Source organism: Podarcis melisellensis (genome assembly GCF_964234715.1).
Source record: "Podarcis melisellensis genome assembly, chromosome: 1".
NCBI lineage: Eukaryota > Metazoa > Chordata > Lepidosauria > Squamata > Lacertidae > Podarcis > Podarcis melisellensis.
This window is the reverse complement of record NC_138528.1, coordinates 16,928,574-16,952,154: the sequence shown is the minus strand read 5'-3', so window position 1 is coordinate 16,952,154 and position 23,581 is coordinate 16,928,574. Positions and strand designations below refer to the sequence as shown.

At 43.8% G+C, this 23,581-nt stretch overlaps 1 protein-coding gene across 9 annotated transcripts in view; it reads left to right on the top strand.

Annotated features, from left to right (window-relative positions):
• The window catches only part of EVL (Enah/Vasp-like), a 146,632-nt gene that overhangs the window by 41,214 nt on the left and 81,837 nt on the right, over positions 1 to 23,581 (top strand). The window contains exon 1 of one of the 9 annotated variants that reach the window (XM_081910665.1): positions 7,692 to 7,744. The exons of 7 other annotated variants lie outside the window; for them this stretch is intronic. In XM_081910665.1, the coding sequence (XP_081766791.1) occupies positions 7,707 to 7,744 (38 nt within the window). In that variant the 5' untranslated portion in view covers positions 7,692 to 7,706. Of the gene's footprint in view, positions 1 to 7,691; positions 7,745 to 17,753; positions 17,914 to 23,581 lie in introns of those variants that run through there. One more of the 9 variants, XM_081910666.1, reaches the window with a different exon arrangement.

Below are 23,581 nucleotides of genomic sequence, written 5' to 3'. Positions count from 1 at the left end.
TTAACCAAACCTGGCAAAAGAGATTTGCAGTTAGTTTGCCTTAGCGGTGCCACTCCCCCAAGTGAAATGATGAAATCTGACATTAAGCAATTTCAAGCAGTGTTGGGAATTATTGAGTCCTGGGCCACTTTGCCAATAGTAAACGGACCATTTATGTTTATCTGTTTGTATAACCTTTTTCTGCCTCCTCCCCCTGCTCCAAATGCATATTGAGGATCATATTGAGGGCCAAACTAGTTATAGAATTACAGCATTGTAGAGTTGGAAGGGACCCCTGAGGATCATCTAGTCCAGCCCCCTGCCATTGCATTGCTTAGGGCTGCAATTCAGAGGGAGAGTGCATTCTTCGAGTACAGGTGGTCCCAGGTTAAATCACAGGAATCCCCCAGATAATGTCCCTGGAAACTGCTGGTAGTCAGTATATAGACAGTACTGAACTAGATGGACCGATGGTCTTACTTGGAACAAAGCAGCTGCCTATATTCCTAACATACTGCACTATGGAGGAACTTTAATTGTGGCTGCTGTGGCTGCCTTCTCCTTCATTACTTGCATGTTGGGGTGTGTGCATCATGATGGACATTACCGCAGTTTGATCTTTGAGTTGACTCCTCCTTTGTCCATGTCACACGTAGGTGGGTGCACTGTTGTTGTCGTTTAGTCGTGTCCGACTCTTCGTGACCCCATGGACCAGAGCACGCCAGGCGCTCCTGTCTTCCACTGCCTCCCACAGTTTGGTCAAACTCATGCTGGTAGCTTCGAGGACACTGTCCAACCATCTCGTCCTCTGTCGTCCCCTTCTCCTTGTGCCCTCAATCTTACCCAACATCAGGGTCTTTTTCAGGGAGTCTTCTCTTTTCATGAGGTGGCCAAAGTATTGGAGCCTCAGCTTCACGAACTGTCCTTCCAGTGAGCACACCATCCTTAAGAATGGATAGGTTTGATCTTCTTGCAGTCCATGGGACTCTCAAGAGTCTCCTCCAGCACCATAATTCAAAAGCATCAATTCTTTGGCGATCAGCTTTCTTTGTGGTCCAGCTCTCACTTCCATACATCACTAGGAATGATGGGAGTTGTAGTCCCAAAACATCTGGAGGGCCGAGTTTGCCTATGCCTGCTCTATCAGATCTTGCTTCCCCATTAGGTTTCCAGGGGAAACCCCCCTCCCCAAAGCTATGGGATTCAGCCCACAGAGGAAGTCAAGCCTCTCTGTTCATCTTCTAGCCCAGTTATAAGCTTACCTACAAAACTAGCCCCCCTAACCTATAGGATGACCTGGCATCCCACCAGGTGAGGGGGGGGAAAATGTCTACCCCTTCTGGGGAGCTCCATCACTTAGTTGTTGCTATGGCAACATGGCCCTGCTGTTGAGGTTATGCGGAATGTGGTGCTTAGGCCATTAGCCTAACAAAGAACGTGGTCTGACCACTTCAGCGGCTTCTTCTGCAAGCTTCATGGATACAGAAACACAGCATTGCTGCGTAAAATTGGCCTCTCTTTACCTCTGAAAATCACAGTGCCTGTCAAACTGGATCCAGGCATGTGCAGAGGCTTCGCTTTAACTTTCTGGAGAACGTTTGTCCTCCTACCCTTTTCAATTCTAGCATTTCCAGCCCCGGAACGAGAATTCAGCGCTGCAATAAAGGTCATCTCCATCACCGCATTTCTCGTTCTGTCCTTTAGCCAGACAGTGTTAAAACTAAACCCACAGAATGTCTGACAGTGCAGACAAATGGGAGAAAACAGGCTCTGCAGATTAAGATAAGATACATAATTTTGCATGTGCAATGTTCAAGATGCTCAAGTCTCAAAAGTGGGTATGATGATCTACAATACAAGTCTCTTTATTTCCCTCCCTCCTTCCCTGGTTGTTGGCTTGTGGTTCTGAAATATTTTAAGATAGTTCTGGTTGGAGTGGATGACCTTGGTCACATCCAGGCAACCTGTTAACTGAGTGTCCATCCAGATTCGTTTGTAGGAAGGTGTTCATTGAGCATTACTTCCGATTTGTTTCTGGGGAGGTTAGATGGTGTGTTGCGTTGAAGCAGTCGTCACCCAACACTTTCCAGTGTGTTTCCGTGTCACTTTCCTTATCACAGAGTCCAGTTTTGGGTGGAAGAGCAGATTTGTTGCGCAAGGGCACCAAATCAACCTGTAAGTGGTTTCCGGCACGTGACTGAATTCCATCTGAAAACCACCCCAAAATAGAGCTCTTTCCTAGCACAACCTATAGATCACTGGGATTGAACCTGTAATGTGTACTGAGCTGACATTATTCTCAATGGAAGGAAACCTCATCGTTGTGACAAAAAGGCATATATGCATGTGTTTTCATTTGCAAAAAGTGAAGTTACATGGAACCAGGCGGAGGGCCTTCTCGACAGTGGCACCCTCCCTGTGGAATGCCCTCCCATCAGATGTCAAGGAGATGATAAAGAACTACACAACTTTCAGAAGACATCTGAAGGCAGCCCCATATTGGGAAGTTTTAAATGTTTGACATTTTACTATGTTTTTATATGTGCTGTAAGCCACCCAGAATGGCTGGGGAAACCCAGCCACATGGGTGGAGTATAAATAATACAATTGTTGTTGTTTCCTTTTTATATAATAGCTATACCCTGCTTTATCAGCAATACTGGATCCCAAAACATTTTATAATTAAATACATGGGTAAAATCATAACAAGGATATGTATAGACCCTGATGAATATATGCATTTCCATAACATATTCTGGGATGAGAGGGATTTTTGGGGGGTGGGGGCGTGTTGTTGCAGAAATTTGTTTTCCTTGCTGTAGAAAAATTAATAGTGCCAAATTGTGTGCTAGCGGTGCTTTACTAGCCTTTGTGTCCCAGTGCAATGTTTGACATCAGTTCCAATAAATGGTTTGCAAATTGTCTTAATCTTGGCTGCTTTTAAAGACTCTAAGCATGTTCAAAAAGTGCACAGTTATGGGACGGGTGGACACAAAAATGCGTAATGTTGCCTTGGGTGACAGGCAATACATGCCCACGTGGTCTGCAAATCATTCCCCGGCAGCCATTGGTAGAAATAAGGCCTGATGTCTGGAATGTCATCGAGGATTCTGATATACTAACCTTTCAGCCTTGCAGCTACAGTGCTAGCATACAGTTCATATTCTGCGGCAGAAGTTAAAGGTTGATTTGCCCAGGATGAAATTCTCACATGAGACCCAGAGACGCTCTGTGGCCAAACTAGACATGTGCCTAAAGACATTGCAGGCAGATAGAATTATTGCTTTTCTTCAACTTCTCATCCAGGCGGGAAGGGGAGCCTGACTCTCTGAAGGAAACGTCGGAATGGGAGGTTTAGCCCTTTTACTGCTGCACTGAGATTGGAATGGAGGTCAGACCGCTCTTGTCAGGCTTCGGGGCAGCCAAGAATCAGATACAATGGTACCTCGGGTTACATACACTTCAGGTTACAGACTCCGCTAACCCGGAAGTAGTACCTCGGGTTAAGAACTTTGCTTCGGGATGAGAACAGAAATCGCACAGCGGTGGTGCGGTGGCAGAGGGAGGCCCCATTAGCTAAAGTGGTGCTTCAGGTTAAGAACAGTTTCAGGTTAAGAACGGACCTCCAGAACGAATTAAGTTCTTAACCTGAGGTACCACTGTAAGCAAGAAGAGCTCTTACCAAATCTTTTTTCAGTATTCACAGCGAGAGGCTTAGAAAAGGTGCCTCTCTTTCAGTAACGGCATTGCTCTGAGTAAAGTTCCACCCCCTCTCTCCTATTATACGTCATCCCTTCGTTGAAGAAGAAGAGTTTGGATTTGATATCCCGCCTTTCACTCCCTTTAAGGAGTCTCAAAGCGGCTAACATTCTCCTTTCCCTTCCTCCCCCACAACAAACACTCTGTGAGGTGAGTGGGGCTGAGAGACTTCAAAGAAGCGTGACTGGCCCAAGGTCACCCAGCAGCTGCAGGTGGAGGAGTGGAGACGCGAACCCGGTTCCCCAGATTAGGAGTCTACCGCTCTTAACCACTACACCACACTGGCTCTCTGTGCTTTCTGCCTCTGAGCTTTCTGTTCTCCTACTCTCAATGCCCGCCGGGTCCTGGGAGGGGAGGGTCAGGAATGCTTTCTAAAGACACGAGTTTGTCAGCTGTCTTCCCCCTGGTGCTGCTTCTTCCTCCTGCCCATCTCCCAATATTTCCCAGCTTCTCCACTCTGCAGCCTTGGAACTGTGACCTTCTGCAAACCACTGTTCTAAATCTATGCTGTCCTCTTCTCGGGAAGGTTCAGCGGGAAATCTCCACCATTCCTCGTCAGTCCAGTCCCTAACACACACACAAGCACACACCACAGCTTGGTGGTGGTAAGGGAGCACCCCTTGACACAAACAGGGACTTAACCCGTTTTGCAATCTCACTGCAGCACTGAAAAAGACAACCCTCCCTTTCCCATACCCTGGTAATAAGGAAAGCAAAAAACAAGATAGTGCATAGTACAGGCATGGGTGAATTTCTCTGTGAGTGAGATGCAGATTTGAGGAATCAAGGGAAGGGTGGTTAAGGAAGATACGGGATGCAAACTTAGAAGTGGGTGCAGTGGTACCTCGGGTTAAGTACTTAATTCGTTCTGGAGGTCTGTACTTAACCTGAAACTGTTCTTAACCTGAAGCACCACTTTAGCTAATGGGGCCTCCTGCTGCTGATGTGCCGCCGGAGCACAATTTCTGTTCTCATCCTGAAGCAAAGTTCTTAACCTGAAGCACTATTTCTGGGTTAGTGGAGGCTGTAACCCGAAGCGTATGTAACCTGAAGTGTATGTAACCCAAGGTACCACTGTATCTCGAAGGGAATGACGGGTAGTGGGAGTATAAAGGAATAAAGAAGCACAAGAAAAAATAAGATTACAGGTAAACCTCACCATTCATTTAAAGCACTTTGCTTCCCCCGGATAATCTCGAGAACTGTTGTTCATTAGAGGTGCTGTGAATTGTAGCTCTGTAAGGGGAGAACTACAGTTCCCAGGATTCTTGGGAATGTTCTTTAAATGCATGTTGTGGGTGTGCCCAGAGTCTAAGCTGTTTGGCACTGGCAGGAAACAGATAAGCCTGCAAGCGGGGGGGTAGTCTTCCTCTTCCTGTAGAGCTGCAAAAAAAAAACCTTTAGAAAATCTGGAAAAGGGCTGCATTCATATAACCAAGGCGAGAGCCCATGTGTCCTCGCCTGTGGCAGAGAAATCTGTTATGGAGCTTTCGTGCTTGCAAACAGTTTGGCTGCTAACCGCGCATGAAAAATGTTTTCGTGCAAACTGGCTCCGGCTCTCTTTGTGTCGCCATGTAGTGATTTATGCCAGGATAAAGTGGCTGTAAAACTCTACTTAATTAAAGTGCCAGCATTTAACAGTCACAACACAGTGGCAGAAACGACAAGGTCGAGGGAGAGTTGATCTTTGCGACCCAGAGTTGTCCTTTTGCCAGGCAGTTAGAATGAAGGTCTTTGAAATGTGCTTCTCTTTCCTGCCCTAAAACATGTGGTTCTCTCTGCCTTTTTAAGTCTCTTTAAATGTGTGCATCCCATTCTTTCTCAAAAGCTTAAGGCAAGTCATACGCAGAAGCCTACATCATAAGGGAACACAGCAAGCTTTATAGCTAGTCAGACCTTGGGCCCATCTGCCTCAATATAGTTGACATTGGCCAGAGAGTCTTATCAGTATCTGCAGAGACAGACTGCAGCCATGCCTTTATTGTGTGTTGCTGCTGCTACTAGTGCTCTATCTTAAGTTGCAAAACGCATTGATTAAAATTAGTACATCAAGTGGGAAATGGAATTAATATCGGGTGCGAAATGGCCCGAAAGGCGGTAGTTTCGTAAAATGTGCATCTACAGAACAAGCCATCTGCGCGTTTTTAAAAAAAAGAAATCGGGGTTTCCGTAAGTACGTTGAATGCATAAAGGCCACAGCATGCAATGCCAGCGATGCTGTGATTGTTAGAGGCACTGACAGCCTCCCCTCCAGCTATTAACATTGTCTCCTTTCAACAACATAAATGTCAAAATGTCTGCTAGCCTAATTAGAGCAGTAGGTCAACCAGCGCTTTCTCTTGTGTAGCAACCTGGGCCGTTAGCTACATTAAAAAGGACCACCTTGGCTTAATCTTTATTTTCTCCATGTTTTGGTGTAGAAACTCAGCAGGATTATTTTCCCATATGACCTCATGGATTGTTATTATTAATTTATTTTAAATGCATTTGCATTCATATGTCTTTGCATGCAAAGTCACTGGCAGTTTCACAGGGGACAAATCTGCAAAAAGACAGCGGCTTTTTGTTACAAAATATTTTGCAAGAATGAAAGGGTTTATCCTACATGGAAGCAATTTGCTCCCACAAAGGAAAAGGCATATTTCAAAATAGAAGGGTAAGCCAGTCTCCTGTTTTCCAGGCTAAATATACCCAGCTCCTTCAACCGTTCTTCATAAGGCTTGGTTTCCAGACCCTTGGTCATCTTGGTCGCCCTCTTCTGCACATGTTCCAACATGTCAATGTCCTTCTTAAATTGTGGTGCCCAGGGTTTAACGATACTTGAAACAATAATACTTAAAAATATTTAAGATACCGTATTTTTCTGTGTATAAGACCATGCTTAAAAAAAGTAGGCAAAAATTGGATGTCTTCTTATACACGGATAGTGAATGCAAAGGGTGGACGTGCGATTAATGGCAGCAGCAAGCAGGAGATTGGCAGCGGCAATTGGGCGTGTGATTGGTGGCTGCGGCAAGGCCTGCTGGCGATTGGCTGTGGCTGCGGCGATTGGGCAGGCGATTGGCTGCTGCAGCAAGGGGGCGGGTGGGCTGTTGGTGGTGGCGAGCGGTCAGACAATTGGTGAGGTGTGTGATCGCCAGTGGTGGGCAGGCGGGTGAGCGATTGGCGGAAGTGACCTCCCCCCCCCCCAAAAGCTAAACAACTTAATTTCTTAGTTTTGGCTCTAAAAAAATAGGGGTCGTCTTATACATGGGGGCGGCTTATACACAAAAAAATACAGTAAGTAAAAATATCAAAAGCCTTTTGGAATGAAGGATGTTATGATTTAGTATGTTTACTTTATAGACTAAACCGGTTTCCCTGGCGAAGAGTGAAATTAGGTATGTCTTTAAAAACAAACAAAACTCCCTGCAATGTATTGGTGGCAAGTAATATTTCCATCATTCTTTTTTTGATGCTTATAGGTCAGATGCACTATGACTTTTTCTAATAAGACCTGGAGACAGAAACTGAAGTAACAGCCTTATGATTCCTCAGTGGTTTCTTTGCCTCGCTTGGGAGAGTCGTAATGTTTTGGTGCTTGAGTAATGTCTGAGAGTCTTCCCTAGCTAGACGACAATTAGAAGTTCACTCTTTGCGCTGAAGTGGGCTAAAATGCACTTAACTGTGGTGCGAGGCAAGCTGGTTTTGTTTGCACGCTTCTCCGCTGTCCCACAAGAGTGTTCCGAAATGGAGCCATTTTCTGGTGAGGGTGGGTTAAGTAAATAACGACCGTCGTGCGGGTGTAAGAAAACAGTGAACCCTAACCCACAATGGGCTGACATGGGCAAGTAAGGGAAAGAGGGAAACATTAAAGACGGAAGAGAAAAAGACCTGCAGCGAAAAGATAAATAAAAACGCTGACGTGTGTTAGGAAAGCCCCCCTTTTTCCATCTCCAATGCTCCATAACCCAATTCTACTGTCTGTCATGGGACTGCAAACTGAATTTGGAAAAGGATCTTGGAGGTCAGTGTTTCATCTATTAAGCCGTTAACTGCCCAAAACTGTGTATGCGGCACATGACTGGCAGGAGGAAAGGGTGTGGGCTTTCTTTGATTTTTTTATACTGTTTGTACTGCAGGGAGATGGTTTTGCTCAGACCAAAAGAGCAGGAGAACGTCTCTCAGATGATAACAAACCAATTATATTTGACACGTTCACTGCATGAGGTTGAACAGCAAATTAATTAGGGCTTCAGTTTGGGGTGAATTTCCAGGGGATGGGATGTTCCTCAGCTAATCGAATTCCCTTTTAGGTAAGATGGCAATGACTATGGTGATTTAATGCCTATGTGATTTCTGTCAATCTTCCTGAGGCCTGCTTCTGAGCAAGCAGGATAATCAAAGTTTGCCATTGGATGGTGCATTGCTGCTGACTGGGCCTCAAAAATGTCATTAGCTGAACTCAGAAAGCTGCTACGCACCCCGCCCCTGCTAGCAGAGGGGATGTTTTTAAGCATTATCTTCAAAAGCTGAAATACAGGCTGTAAGCTTTACTGATGGGGAGCAGGAAGTCTGTATCAACACCTGATTGCCTTTGGAGGGTTCTTCCATCACAGCAGATGAATGCTTTCTAGTTTGGTTTCTGAAGGGAAGGTAGAACTCTGAATTGAAGCAATGGGGAGGCAGTGGGAATGGATGTTGTTGTTTAGTTGTGTCCGACTCTTCGTCACCCCATGGACCAGAGCATGCCAGGCACTCCTGTCTTCCACTGCCTCCTGCAGATTGGTCAAACTCATGTTGGTAGCTTCAAGAACACTGTCCTACCATCTCGTCCTTTGTCGTCCCCTTCTCCTTGTGCCCACAATCTCTCCCAACATCAGGGTCTTTTCCAGGGAGTCTTCTCTTCTCATGAGGTGGCCAAAGTATTGAAGCCTCAGCCTCAGGATCTGTCCTTCCACTGAGCACTCAGGGCTGATTTCCTTCAGAATGGATCGGTTTGATCTTCTTGCAGTCCACGGGACTCTAAAGAGTCTCCTCCAGCACCATAATTCAAAAGCATGAATTCTTCGGCAATCAGCCTTCTTTATGGCTCCAGCTCTCACTTCCATACATTACTACTGGGAAAACCATAGCTTTAACTATACGGACCTTTGTCGGCAAGGTGGGAGGGGATGGTCAGCAATAATTCCCCAGCTCCACCTTGCCATCAAAATGGAAGCTCACCTGAGACCCCCTTTTCTGAATCTAGCCTTTTAGTTGCCCCTAGAAAAGGAAGCAGGAAGGTGCTGGCAAGCTGGTCAAAAGTTCATGTTGAGAACTCTGGCTGGTCAAATCCCCACTCAGGCATGAAGCTCACTGGGTGACCTTGGGCCAGTCACCATCTCTCAGCCTGACCTACCCCACAGAGTTGTTGTGAGGATGAAATGGGGAGGTGAAGAACCATGGACACCATCTTGAGATCATTGGAAGATAAAGGTGGCATGTCAAAGAATCGTAGAGCTCGAAGTAATCCTTGAGATCCTACTTCATCCTAACTTTTTCATAAAGGTTAATGTACTTCAGCAGCTGTGAAAAGTTTTATCTCATGGATCACTTTTTTGTATTTTAGTTTCAGTACCGGGATAACAAGAGTGAACTTCAGCTCTCTCAGAACTGCATTCTGTTTCATTTCGAGCTCTCAGAAACTATGGATGGGAGCAAAATAAAATAAAATGAAAGTCAAGCATTTTAAAGTATTATTGATTTTAGTGGAAGAGTTAAGTGAAGTCAGTGGTACTTAAAAGTACTTAAATCCTGAGTGGACCGTGCCTCTCCATTTGTATAAAGGCATCAAGTGTTTATAGGAAAACTAAGTGCTGTTGAGATGACCAATTAAAAATAAAAGTAGTGTTGTACCAAGGCATGTTAGCAAACATTATAAGCCTTATTTTCCAACATCTTATTTGCCTGTAATTCTAAACTATATCCGGACTCTTTTGCTCAGGTCTCTGCTTGCCAGCTATAGCCAACAAAAATCCTATCATTCTGTGTCTACAGAGTGTTTACAAGATGTCCTGGAGGAAGCATTTGGGTTGTTATTCAAAGCACAACTTCAGGACTTATCTAACAAAGTATAATGTGGGACACCTATTTGCCAAAGTATCAGGTGACTTCACAACAGTGTAACAGACGGCTTTGGGTCTAGCCCAAGATATATAAATGAGCCCAAACTAAGGTGTTCTAACCAAACCACTGGGCTTAAACCTCCAACTGGAGCCAACTGCTTTCAAGGAAGACCATCTCAGCGGAAAGTTTCTCACAACTTAAGGATAATACTCCACTTCAAACTAGTAGCATGAACAACAATCCATACGTTTCTGGTTCAAGATCAGCTGTCCTCTCTCTACCCCTGTGATTGAAAGAGCTGATAGCAAGTCTGATTTTGTATTAGGCGTCAACAGTGTTATTATAACACTTTAACTCAGTGGGTGCCTGAAAATGCTCTCTCAATAAATGGTGGTATTTATAATGAGCCCAGACCCCACGCTGAGCAGCAATGAAACAATTTATAGGCCATATGGAGAGCAATAATCTGCCACTTTCACGCACACAGCGAAGTCTCCCGAAGCAGAGTCAACTCACTGCACATCCACCGATTAGCCAACGCATAGCAAATGCCAAGTCACAGTTGCGGCACTATGTGGAAATGCATTTGACCTCTTCCAAAATGGCTAAAATATTTCGTTTAAAAGCATGAAAGGACTGGGGGTGTGTGTGCTTGAGACATTGTACAACATATATAAAATAAACATTTCCATATGGCCCGTCTCAAGTCCAAGAACAAGACAGGTTTGTGACAGCAGCGGTCCAAGAAATGAGCCAGGCAGATTTTGGAAATTACAGTGAGAGAGAAAGCAGTAAGACTGGCCTCTGTGGAAGATAAAAAGGCCTGAGATGAAGGCAGTCCTTTTTCATCTGTTTATCCCTGTATTCACCATTTTTGGGGAAGTGGGTGGAGATGGATCAAGCCAGGGTGTTGGCAGCATAGCTAGATCAAAAGGGGGAAAGTTTGGGCAGGATTTTGATAGGAAAAATTACAACACACAGTTAACTCATCAGGCAGACAGTGGACCCCTTCAGACTGGTGATTTTTTTTTTTTGCAGGCAACACGTCGTGGCACAATAATAGTGCATTAAAGGTGAATTTATACTGGACTGTCTGCTTTATGAGTCGTCCATAGGGAAGCTCTTGTATTATAGCACAACAAAAGCAGAACAACACTGCCGCCACCCCAAAAAAACTTTAGTAGACTAAGAAGTTACAAGATTTCAGCAGGAAGTTTATGGGGAATGCATTGTTGTTGGAAAGAAAGCAAGTATGCCCACCTCAAAAGGTTTGTAGGTAAAAATAGTATTGAAAGCAGGATCTACTATATCTGCCCTGGTACTACAATGAGATCATCAGGTGGCAGCTGATAATGATCAGAATTCTTGACGAACGTTCTAACTGACAGGCAGGGTGGCCACATAAACACTGCTACAAAAGATAAAGAGATTTGCATACAACCCACATATGTATACATGCAAATTTAAAAACAATTACTATAATTCCCTTACAAATACAACATGTCTCATCATAGAGGGGAAGACTGAAAATAGGTGACCTGTCCAGGTGCTAAGCGTCAATGGGCAACATCCAGACTATCATTATTCAGGAGCATACCAGAACTTTATGTGCAAGCAGCTGAAGTAGATTAAAGTGCTCTGTTCCCAGGGTGCAACAAACCCACTTATAAAGCCAGATGTTTTGTTGTTAGGATAGTGTTGGAGAAATGCAACAACAAAGAGAGGTAGTTTTGCTCTCCCTGACCTACAATTATATTTCGAAGCATCATGTTTATGCTGGTTGAAAGATTGGATTTTACTAAAGAACAGCCAGACCTCTTAGACCTCTCTAAGATGCCAGACCCTGGGATGATTAAACTGGGTTGCTGTAGTGGTTACTGTGAGGTAAGGAATCAGGAACAGATACCCTATAGGAAGAGGTTAACCCCTTTCTAATATTACTAGTACCCCCAGAAGTTAAAGTAAAGTTATGCTTCTATTTCTGCTTTTAAAAAACTTTCCCCCAAAAAACGTGCTATATAAAAAGATGAAGAAATTTATCTTCCTGGTTATTTGAAAAAAAACTGACATGTATTTAAAGGGAAAATAATATCATAAGTGCAGAACTACCATAAAAACCATAAAGTACAATATAAGCACTAAATTTAGAATAATGGCAGAGCTATAGCTAGAGGCTGTTGCCACTTACCCCTAGGGAAGTCATCTGACTCTGTCTAACTGCAGTGCCGCCCCAGCTGTGAAAACTGAAACTTTTGATATTTTTTCTCTTTTGATGTCAACTGCTTATTGCATTGTTAATAAACTTATTGCAGTGGACAAAAAAGTACCTCAGAGCCTAGCTTAAAAACCAAGGAAGTTTTGATTTGGGAGTGGTGTGCCTCATTTAAAGTCAATTGGGAGAAAATGCAAATGGCTGACTCTAGCAAGTTTTAACTAATTTATCGTGAGACAGTTTTCATGCCCCATCCTTAATGTTGGTATGCAACTGTTTGCAGTTTTATTCAGCTTGTTCTCATGCTGGATCCAAGGGCTCCAGTAATCTATATACATGCTGTCATGATTGTTTAAAGAAAAGGTTAAAAGAGCAAAACCTAAATAGCATACATTAAGTAAAACAAACATTTTAAAGACAGGAGCTAATGTAAACCAGCCAACTATTTTCCACCCAAGCTGCAGTTGGTGCTTGTCAAACTCAGCCTTGGTTTGCAAACACCAAGGACCGTTCTCTCAATAGTCATCTTTTGTGTACATATTTCTTACAGAACGGTCTAATGATGTCGTTGTCAGCTCATTGCTGCAGTTTTTTCTGTGTTGCCTTCCTGTGGGTTTCTTTTGGGGAAGGGAACCTGATTTGTGGCAGCTTTTTTGTAACAAAATACAATTGCACAAATACAATGCAAGCCTTTTAAGGGCTTGTTTGCTCTTTCCATGTAGGTCCACCCCATTTAAGGAATGTCATGGGTGGAGAAGGTTAGCAAATTGCAGTTACTCCAGTGTCAGTTTCTGTTCATGCTGGGGGAGTCAACAATTATTTAATTCCTACTTTTCATTCCATTTGTTATCTTCCTTTCTTTTTCTTAGTAGCATAGCACTACTTTATTATTTCTTAGAAAGTGAGACGCAGCCAGCAAGTAAATCCCACCCCCTGCAGAACAGAAACTGACATTGGGACAGTTGAGGGGCTCCAGTGTGAAAGTAACCTTGGAAGGGCCAACTGGACTTTCTCGATTGATTCTCAAATGAGGAGACAGGTGATCATGGAGGAGCTTTCTGAACCACTGGGTCTAAAGCTAAGGGAAAGTACGGACTGTGATTTTAAGATCTGACAGTGATTTAGGAAAGTCCCTTTCACCTCAAGCTACTAGGCTCAGTGAGACAGAACAAAAATATTTGCAGCTGTAAATTAGGTCATTTTTTACATTTCACTTCTCTTTAGCACAGTTCTAAGTGCAGCACTTCCCCCCACCCCACCCAGCCTATGCCTTGCAGATTTCAAGTATAACAACAGGAAGAGTTTATAAGGCTGTCATGCGGTAACTGAAAGGAGATAGAACATCTCAGGTTGCTGAAGAAGTAAACCTGAAAGGCCACCCACGGTTGAGAGGTCTGGATCCTAGTTTCAGTTTGCTGTGTGTGCCTGGTCTTGCTGTTTATCTATCAGAGTTTCCCACACTTGGGTTTCCAGCAGTTTTTGGACTACAATTCCCATCATCCCTCATGTTTGTAGCCCAGCACAGTCTTCTTTCACTGGCAGTGGCTCCCTGGCACCTTGGTGTAGAGCAGTGATGGCCAAACTTGGCCCTTCAGCAGATTTTGAACTACAACTCCCATCATCCCTAGCTAACAGTGGTCAGGGATGATGGGAATTGTAGTCCCAAAACAGCTGGAGGGCAAAGTTTGGCCATCACTGGTGTAGAGGTTCCTTTCGCATCCTCTGCTCTCTGATCCTTCTAACTCAGGTGTGAAGAATCTGTTGCCCTCCAAGTGTTGCAGAACTACAACACCCACCATCCCTTGCCATTGGCCATGATCGCTGGGGCCTATGGGAGTTGTAGTACAGGAGCAGCTGGAGAGCTGAAGGATCCCCACACCTGTCCTAACTGGGTTGAACTTGGGACCTTCTTCATGCAACAGCTGAGCTATAGCCCCTAGTCCTGGGCCAAATATTTTGATCCTTGTCAAGTAAGTGGAAAGGTCCTGAAAGTTGTTTTTGCTATCTTATGGGGAATGGGAGAAATTTTAATATTTAAATGTGTTTTGGAGGGGAGAGGGTTATTAGTTTGTTCTTGTTTTTATTCTGTATTTTGTGGGTTGTTGTTTTTTTAATCTTGTGTCTTTAGGTTGTGAACCACCCTGAGGTCTATGGATGGAAGGCAGTATACAAATTTAATAAATAATAATAGTAATATTTTAGAGGGGTGTTCCCATATTAGAGGAAGTGTCGGAGGGTCTCACACTCTTTCCTTTGCCCACAAAGCAGTCTTGCTGCTGCTTTAGGAGTGGCAGCAAGGAAGCACCGTGGTAGCAGAATGGGCCGTTGGGAATACCTGCTACACCATGATGTAACATCATTCCTAGTGATGTTAAATTTTCGAGAATAATCTTTTGGTGGATATTTTCGAGAACAGTCTCGATTAATGAGAATATAAAGCATATTTGTTACCAATGAGCAATAGTGCTGAACTGCTTAGAGAAGCTCTGCCACTTTTGGAAGCTGCAGCAAAGCTGGGTTGTTGTTGTTGTTGTTTAAAGTGAAAGACTGCTACTGTGTGTCTGTGTATTTTTGGCCCAGCATAAATAGCATTCCCAGCGTGGATGCTATTTCTGGACCCTTACCTTGCGCCACAGGTGGATGCAGTGAATGTTTTCACAAGTGCTCTCTCACGCACGGTAAAAGCATTATACAGTGGTACCTGGGGTTAAGAACTTAATTCGTTCTGGAGGTCCGTTCTTAACCTGAAACTGTTCTTAACCTGAGGTATCACTTTAGCTAATGGGGCCTCTCGTCGCCTCCGCACAATTTCTGTTCTCATCCTGAAGCAAAGTTCTTCACCCGAGGTACTATTTATTGGTTAGCAGAGTCAGTAACCAGAAGCGTCTGTAACCTGAAGCGTCTGTAACTCGAGGTACCACTGTACTGTCTGCATGCTGCCCTTCCTCTTTGTTTTCTTGCTGTTTTCAGCTGGAACTTGCATTTGTCTTAAGCTCACCCAGGGTGGGGGAATAAGTGAACTCTCTTTACAACGCCTCCCTGGTAACTTGTGCTAGTGTGTGACGTAAGGGGTTAATTCTGTTTTTGGTCCAGACTGATTGGCTGGAGGTTCGAGTCAGTTGGGATTCAGTAGTCGGTGACGAAGACATTTGGGATTTGACATTTGGAAGAATTGGAAAGTAAACTGGTTCCAGGGGGCGCCAGCTCCTGGGGGCCGAGCTCTTTCCGGGTCCCCTATATTTGGGGGGTAGGGGCCAGGGAAGCCCATGTTCCAAAACCACTGTGCTGAAGAATGGAGCCCAGCATGGTGTCAGAGCATCCTCCCATCAGTGGCAGTGCTAAGAGGAGGCGGAGGAGAAGCCCCCAGCCATTTAGGCATGTGGCTGCCACTTTTGGCTCCGCCCCCAGCTCCTCCCAACATCCTGACATCACACACACAGTGTTGCCCCCCCCCATTGCCTCCACAAGTTGGTGCCTCTGACTGGTTCTGATTGAGTTTCCCTCTTATGAAGACCTGATCTAAGAACGACAGTGCTCTCAGTTTATTATTATTATTATTAATAATAATAATTTTTATTTATACCCTGCCCTCCCCAGCCAAGACCGGGCTCAGGGTGGCTAACACCAGATATAAAACAATTGATTAAGATACAACTTAAAAACAAGATTAAAATACAACATTAAAATGCAGCCTCATTTCAATAGAAACTCAAATCAAAAACTTTTTGGGGATGAAAACGTCAAATCTTCACCAATAATAATAATAATTTTTATACCCCACCCATCTGGCTGGGTTTCCCCAGCCACTCTGGGCGGCTTCCAACAAAACAGTAAAATACAATAACCTATTAAACATTAAAAGCTTCCCTAAACCAAGGCCAACTATCCAGACTGGTCCTACGTGGGCCAGAAAAAAGCCTGGGAAGTCCCCAAATAAGATTTGTCCTCCTGTCATACACTGTTTTGTTCTGTTTAACCTCTCTCTGAAGTATTATCAGTTTCCTTATTCTCTGGACTCCCGTCTGTTTTATTCTAGTCTTGGCTAACCACTTGCGCATAAGACAGCTGCAGGTTCCTGCTCAAAACGACAGGAAAACAAAGAGGTAGAGTCACACTTGCGTTAGCGCAATTCAAAAGTGTGGCCAACCCACCATATGGATTTTCTGTTCTTTGCACATGCCATTCCATTGATCTGTTGAACACAGGAGTCTCTGGGTGGGCTTCATAATTATGACCTAGAGAGCAAGATTGGCAGGCATGGAGTGAGTGTGAAGTTTTTTTCCTGCAGCAATATAATAAATGTGGATTGCTCATCTTTCACCACACCGCTAGAGGGGCAGAAATGAAAGTATCAGAGCTTAACAGATAAATGGGAAACTGGAAAGGTGCTGGGGGGGGGGGAATAGTAGAATCATGGAATTATAGAGTTGGAAAGGTCCCCAAGGGTTATCTAATCCAACCTCCTGCAGTGCTGGACTCTCAACTAACCCATCTGACTGGGTTGATAAGAAATCAACTCAAATTTAACAACACACTTAAAGAGATGGTGTGTACAGTCATACCTTGGGTTACAGATGCTTCAGGTTGCGTTTTTTCAGGTTGCGGACCGCCGAAACCCAGAAGTACCAGAACGGGTTACTTCCAGGTTTCGGCGGTAAAGCATGCGCAGAAGCGCTAAAACACGGTTTGCGAATGCACAGAAGCGCTGAATCACAACCCGCGCGTGCGCAGACGTGCCGTTGCGGGTTGCGGACGCTGCAGGTTGCGAATATGCATCCCACACGGATCATGTTCACAACCTGAGCATCCACTGTATATGTGTATACAGTGGTACCCTGGGTTAAGAACCTAATTCATTCTGAAGGTCTGTTTTTAACCTGAAACTGTTCTTAACCTGAAGCACCACTTTAGCTAATGGGGCATCCCGCTGCCGCCGCCACACAATTTCTGTTCTCATCCTGAAGCAAAGTTCTTAACCCGAGGTACTATTTCTGGGTTAGTGGAGTCTGTAACCTGAAGCGTCTGTAACCCGAGGTACCCCTGTATGTGCAAAAACAAAATGAGGGCTGGTTTGTGCCTCAATTCTAAAAGATGTGGGCTCTTTGTGGGTATGGCAGAATTCTGTGTGGATGCCAGAAATAAAGCTTAGAATGAAGAACATTACAGAATCCAGCTTCCTTGAAAATCTATGTGTTCGGTTTTGCTTTTTTTAAAATGAAATAAAATTAGGTCTCTGGGCCTTATGACAGTGTTTGCATGTGCCCTGGCAGTGCCTGCTGAAATCTCAGCAGCTAGAAATTGGCTGACCCAAATTACCAGTGGTTTCCTTGCCAGCAGTGCTCCTTGTCCCTTCCCAAACCAGTACAAATTACTGCAGCTTGCACATATTGCAGATTCCAGCTTAATTTCTGTGACCCTACGCATCTTGGAGAATGCTGGCGAGTGGTGTCCATATTGAGTTCCACTGACGGGTGCTTTTATTGGGGAACTTAAATATATATCCTCAACACTCCCAGTGAGGGTGGCAGTATTTGTGCCCTCGAATTTGGGCAATTTTGGTCTTTTCCCCCTCCACACTGGCCTTTCTGCTGAACAATAAATTTTGCTAAGAAAAAATATCAAGCCAAAAACGCAGAGTTGCTTCCTGCACACATACGCTCTCTATTTTGGTAAAGCTTCCTTTTCCTGTTTGGTTACAAGACCTAGTGTAAACTTTCAAGTTAAACTGCTCGGCTTACTTCATGTTCTGCTTTGTGTAACGTGGTGAAGTTACAAGGGCGACGTGTTTTAATGCAACAGTTGTGCTGGACAGATCGCTAGTACTGTTCTCCCCAAATACATAAATAATACCAAGTTATTTCTGGGATGGCAGCGAGGTAAGTACTTGGCAACTTTACTGAGAATGCATTGCACTGATTCACTGGAGAACAATAGTCCTGTTTTATATGAAGCATAGGGATTCATGTCTGGTAGAGAGTAAAAAGTGAGTGGGGTTCATTTGATGCAAAGGTGTTTGTGTGCAAATAATAACACACATGAGATTGAGATCTCCAGACAAAAAACTGATTTGTTGGAACAGCGGTATAACTGCTTCGTTTTATGTCTGCATTTGTGAATTTCAGTTGGAATCCATTACAGATATGATCTCTTCTACCTCAGTCTTTTTCAACACACAATGCAGGGCTGAATGGCCTTCTGTTTAAGTGTATATGTTTTCTCTAACTTCATTATCTCTTTTGCCAAATGCTGTTATTGCTTTGGATTTGGAAAATGCCCAGAACTGTTAACGAACTTTACAAAGTTACAAACCATATAGCTTTCTGTTCTGCATTAAAAAAACGCAATCAAAGTGGAAGGGACTAAACTTGCTGATCTGGTTAATCAAGTAAATTTACAAACCTTGAGAAGTGGCTTATTTCCATGTGAAAGCTTATTCTTGGCTCTGATCCACGAGCGAGTTTATTCATGACACTGATTTGAATTATCTGTCTACATCTTTTCAAGCAATATGCTTTAAGATGATTCTTCAGATCAATTTCAAATTGTGTGCGGCATAATTAAGAGTTGAAACTAAAGCAGTAAATTTGACTAAAAACTTCCTTAATTGGTTAGCGTACTGTAGGAAGGCTCTCTTTGACAGTAGCAGCTGGTGTTTCCAGCAGCTGCTGCAGTTACCCATTTGTTCACCTTCCCACGGACAGGGCCTGCCACCTTCTTGGATGTGGGCAGCAGAGAAGAACAAGAAAATTGCTGTTTACTGCAATTTCATTGTACCTTCTTCCTCTTGTTCCAATTGCACGGAGAAGCCAGGTGCTTTCCGAGGAAGGAGCATGGTGGTGCTAAGACCAGTTTTGAAGCAGGGCCACTTGACTGTTGGAATTGGTAGCTGCTACAGTCACCTGAGGGCTTCCCACCATAAGGAGTCTCCAGTTCTGGGCACCACAAGCTGGAACGTGTGCAGAGGAGGGTGACCAAGATGGATAAAGGGTGTGGAAACCAAGCCTTATGAGGAATGGTTGAGGGATCTGGGTATGCTTAACCTGGTAAATAGTAGACTGAGAAGAGATATGATAGCCATCTTCAGATATCTCAAGGGCTGTCACATGGAAGAGGGAGCAAGCTTGTTTTCTCCTGCTGTGATTCACCAAACAGATTGCCCGGAGGAGCCCACAAAATCTGATGAAGGAATCATAGAATCGTAGAGTTGCAAGGGACCACAAGGGTCATCTAGTGCAACCCCCTGTAATGCAGGCATCTCAGCTAAAGCATCTAGGATGGCCATCCTAGGATGGCCATCCAACCTCTGCTTAAAAACCTCCAATTTAAATGCATTGGTTTGGGCCCTAGTCTCTGTAGCAGGTGAAACAAAGCTTGCTCCATCCTCCCATGTTTTGGTTCATCACATTTCTGTATCAGAAATGCATGATTTCTTTATTTATCTGCATGATTTATTTATTTATCTATTTATTTATTTTGAATTCCTCACTGAAATTCACTAGGATTTTAGTAGTCATTTATCCTGACATGAACAGTTTGTATGCAATTTTAGCTATTGTACAATTTTTTTGCAAGCAGTTCCCCCTCACTGTAATGCATTTTTGTTTTCACCAAAATACACTTTTGAAAAAATTATTATTATTTATTAAATTTATGCGCTGTCCCCTAAAGTCTGCATTAAATTCGGAGAACTGCAAATTTTGAAGGACGGCTGTGTTTCAGCTTGCGTATTGTTTCGACGAGTATTTTAAGAGACTTGAGTGAAGTAAAGGGTGAACTGAACTGAATTATTCCGCCTTCCTCAGCTACGAAGGAAGAAAATTAAGGAAGTATGCCCTGAGAATACGAGGGCGGCACACGAAGATTCTCAAGGGTGCGCTTGTGTGCAGTCGCTCAAAATGTCATAACGGTTGAGTTTCCATTTATATAACACTTCATGTAATTCTGATAGCAAGGGTTGTGAAGCTGATCATGGTTACCCCATAGGAGATGCTGGGAAGGAAATGGAGGCTGAGGAACTGTAATTTACGCAGGGTCAGTGAGTGTATGACGGAGGTAAAATCTGAACCCAGGGCCATTTGATTTATAGCTTAAGCTCACAAATAAACAATTCAGTACAGTGGTACCTCAGGTTAAGTAGTTAATTCGTTCCGGAGGTCCATACTTAACCCGAAACTGTTCTTAACCTGAAGCACCACTTTAGCTAATGGGGCCTCCTGCTGCCGCCATGCTGCCAGAGCCCGATTTCTGTTCTCATCCTGAAGCAAAGTTCTTAACCTGAAGCACTATTTCTGGGTTAGCGGAGTCTGTAACCTGAAGCGTATGTAACCTGAAGCGTATGTAACCTGAGGTACTACTGTAATGTTGTTTCAGTGGTAAGGGAGGGAGGGTGCTTTTTTGGGTAAATTTGTGGTTTTACGTTTGATCTTACCTTCCTTTAGGATGATGATGATGATTATTATTATTATTTTTCTTTGTAGAGGAAATGTGAGATATTTCATGCATCTTGTGTTGGCATGTTGATTTTTTTTTGCTGGTTTTCAGTTGTTTTTATAGTCTGAGTTTTGTTTTTGTCAAGTCACTTTGAGACTTCCATTTACTGTAAAAAGCGACTGACAAATGAAATAAATAATATAAATACTTGAAATAAACAAGATAACCAATATGAATGGAAAAGGAGAGCTCTTTCCCTTTGTGCCCGTGGTGGCTGTGTGGGGTTGCTGCTCTTTGCCAGATGTTTTTATGCTTCTACATAAATTGTTCAATGGCAGAGGATGCAGGTATACTAGCAAATAAAATGTATTTAAAAAATACTGAGAGGTGGAAGATGGAAGGTGGTCTTTCTATTAAACTATTTCTTCTCCCCTTTCATACTCTCCTGCACAATGTCTCCGTTTTTCTGGCACCCTTCATGGGCCCAAGATTCATGGTTGTATTGCTTGGCTTTTTTTCTTTAAGTACTTCCAAATTTTCACTGTCTTCTGGTGGGATTCTGTTACATGCTGGCAAATTCAGGTTGCAACAAAAAAAGTTCCCCAAATGAATGGAGTTTTCCCAGTAAGAGAAGTCACATAGCAAAGGCACTGGAAAATGCACACTTGCTTTGATACAATATCACCAAACCTCCTCACAAACTGGAATGAATATTCATTAAATAGCCAGTGTCCTCTAAACTCGCTTCAAACAGATTGCGGAATGCCTTCCTCAGGGAGGCTCACCTGGCACCTTCATTACATATGTAATAGGCACCAGGTGAAAACATTTCTCTCCAACCAGGCTGATAAACATTCTATGACTTATTAAGTGTGTTTGTGGGATTATTGGCTTATTTTTGTTTTATTATGCATTTTGTATTTTGTTTCTGTTGTGAACTGCCCTGGGACAAAGGGTTGTATACATTTTTATTTCTTTTTTTTTTAAAAAAATAAGAATAGCAGATCAGAATAAAAGCTCAATAAATAGGAAGTGCTCTTTCTGCTTCTTACCTGGGGAATACTTTTTTGTTTCCCTCTCTCCTTTGCTTGCTGGCGGCCTGTTAAGATAATGAGAGTTTGTGTGCTGAATTAATCTCCTTTTACACTTTCCCGAGGAAGGTCTGACGGGCACCAACACCAAGACCTTTGTGGCACCGGTTAAGGCTTTCCTCTTGTCTCACCCCCAGACATGGCTTCCTCTGTGCACAAAACGTCCAGCCCCTGTTGGAGGATTTGTAGTTCCAAATCACGATCCTGGATTTGCATGACGCCAGGGCGGGATAGAGGGAGCAAAGGAGAAAACGGGTTGCACAACGCCAGCGGCCATAGCATGGGAGTGAGAAGGCAGGGACACTCACTAGTGGTGGTTTGAAACCCCAGAAGTTTCAGTAAAGCAGGAATGGGGGAAATGGTGGTTTTAAGCGAAGGCAGAAGTTTGAGTAAACTGCCTTCATGTTATTGGCATCTGTCTGTCTCAGGAGACAATGAAGAGGTGCACCTTTGGGGGGTGAAGTCAAACTGTTGGAGAATCTCAAGCTCTACCAACCAAGTTAAATTGTTGACTATGCTTGTTAATAAGTGGAAACACGCTGCCCAGAAACATTTCGCCCTCTCCAAAGATGAGCGTTATGTCAGGTACACTTAAAGAACCTCCTTGAATGTTCCCTACAACCGCAGCTGCTACTTTCATGAATATATATAATACATAGTCGTACCTTGGTTATCAACCGCTTAGTTGCTGAACAAATCGGCTCCTGAACACCGCAAACCTGCAGCCAAACAGAAGCCGCGCCTTAGTTTTCATACGGTTTCGGGAGTCGAATGGACTCCCAGGACGGATTAAGGTTGAGAACCAAGGTTCCACTGTATGTCCATTTCACGTTCGATCTATTTGGGGGGAGCAGTTTGTGGCAACAGACCTGTGGCCTCTTTGCGCTCTCTCACACGAACCTGTTAAGGGTAAGCAGAGCAGGGCGACCACATGTGTCCTGTGCAAAATACCATGTCTTTTTCTTTTCTTTTTTAACAAATGGCTAAAACTGGTTGAGGTTTACCGTGGCTCTTTTTACTGGCCTTTTCAAGCGCAGGAGATGTGTCATAGGCCTGTGACTTCCTCTAGGCTTGGAAGAAACAACAAGAAGCAATGTGAAAATATGATGTTGTTATTTCGTCCACTCGCATTGGTTAACCGATAGAAAGTAGACCCGCTAGGTCTGGGTCCTCACTATATTGGTGTGGAAAGAACCCACATTTTCAGCTGCCTCCTCCTGAACTGCAGAATTTCCTGGTTATGCTTCATTGTGGATTGCCCCTGTTGTGATGAGTGAAGTCCTGTGGTCTAATGTGTGTTCGCCTTGGAGGTGAAGACACTTCACTGTTGCAGTTACGCAGTTTTCCATGCACCTGCTGACACGACTTGTGTGGCTGGAGTGAACCCAAATGTCAAACCATCCTAGCCTCTTCAGCACTGCAGAGCTGGCTGCACTGCCTTCATATATATCTCTCTCAGCTTTTAAAATGCCAGCACTATTTTCAGAAAGAAAGCAATATCAGCAACACAGGCAGTTTCTGTGGAGGACTTCCATGTTTCCCCACTTTGCCTTGTGGTATTTAAAGAACTACTGACCCTTTTAAAACGCAGAGATGTTCATGCTGCCGCCATAGTACTGTAGCGACTGCCTCTGGGTTTCTCGAACCTCATCATTCTGCCCGGACATTGAGGTCCAGCGCCGAGGGCCTTCTGGTGGTTCCCTCACTGTGAGAACTGAAGTTACAGGGAACCAGGCAGAGGGCCTTCCCGGTAGTGGCACCCACCTGTGGAACGCCCTCCCACCAGATGTCAAAGAAATAAACAACTATCCGGCTTTTAGAAGATATCTGAAGGCAGCCCTGTTTAGGGAAGCTTTTAATATTTGAGGAATCCTTGTTTTTTAATATTCTGCTGGAAGCAGCCCAGAGTGGCTGGGGAAACGCAGCCAGATGGGCAGGGTATAAATTATATATATATATAATATATATATAATATATATATATATATCTATATATATATATTATATATATATATATAATAATA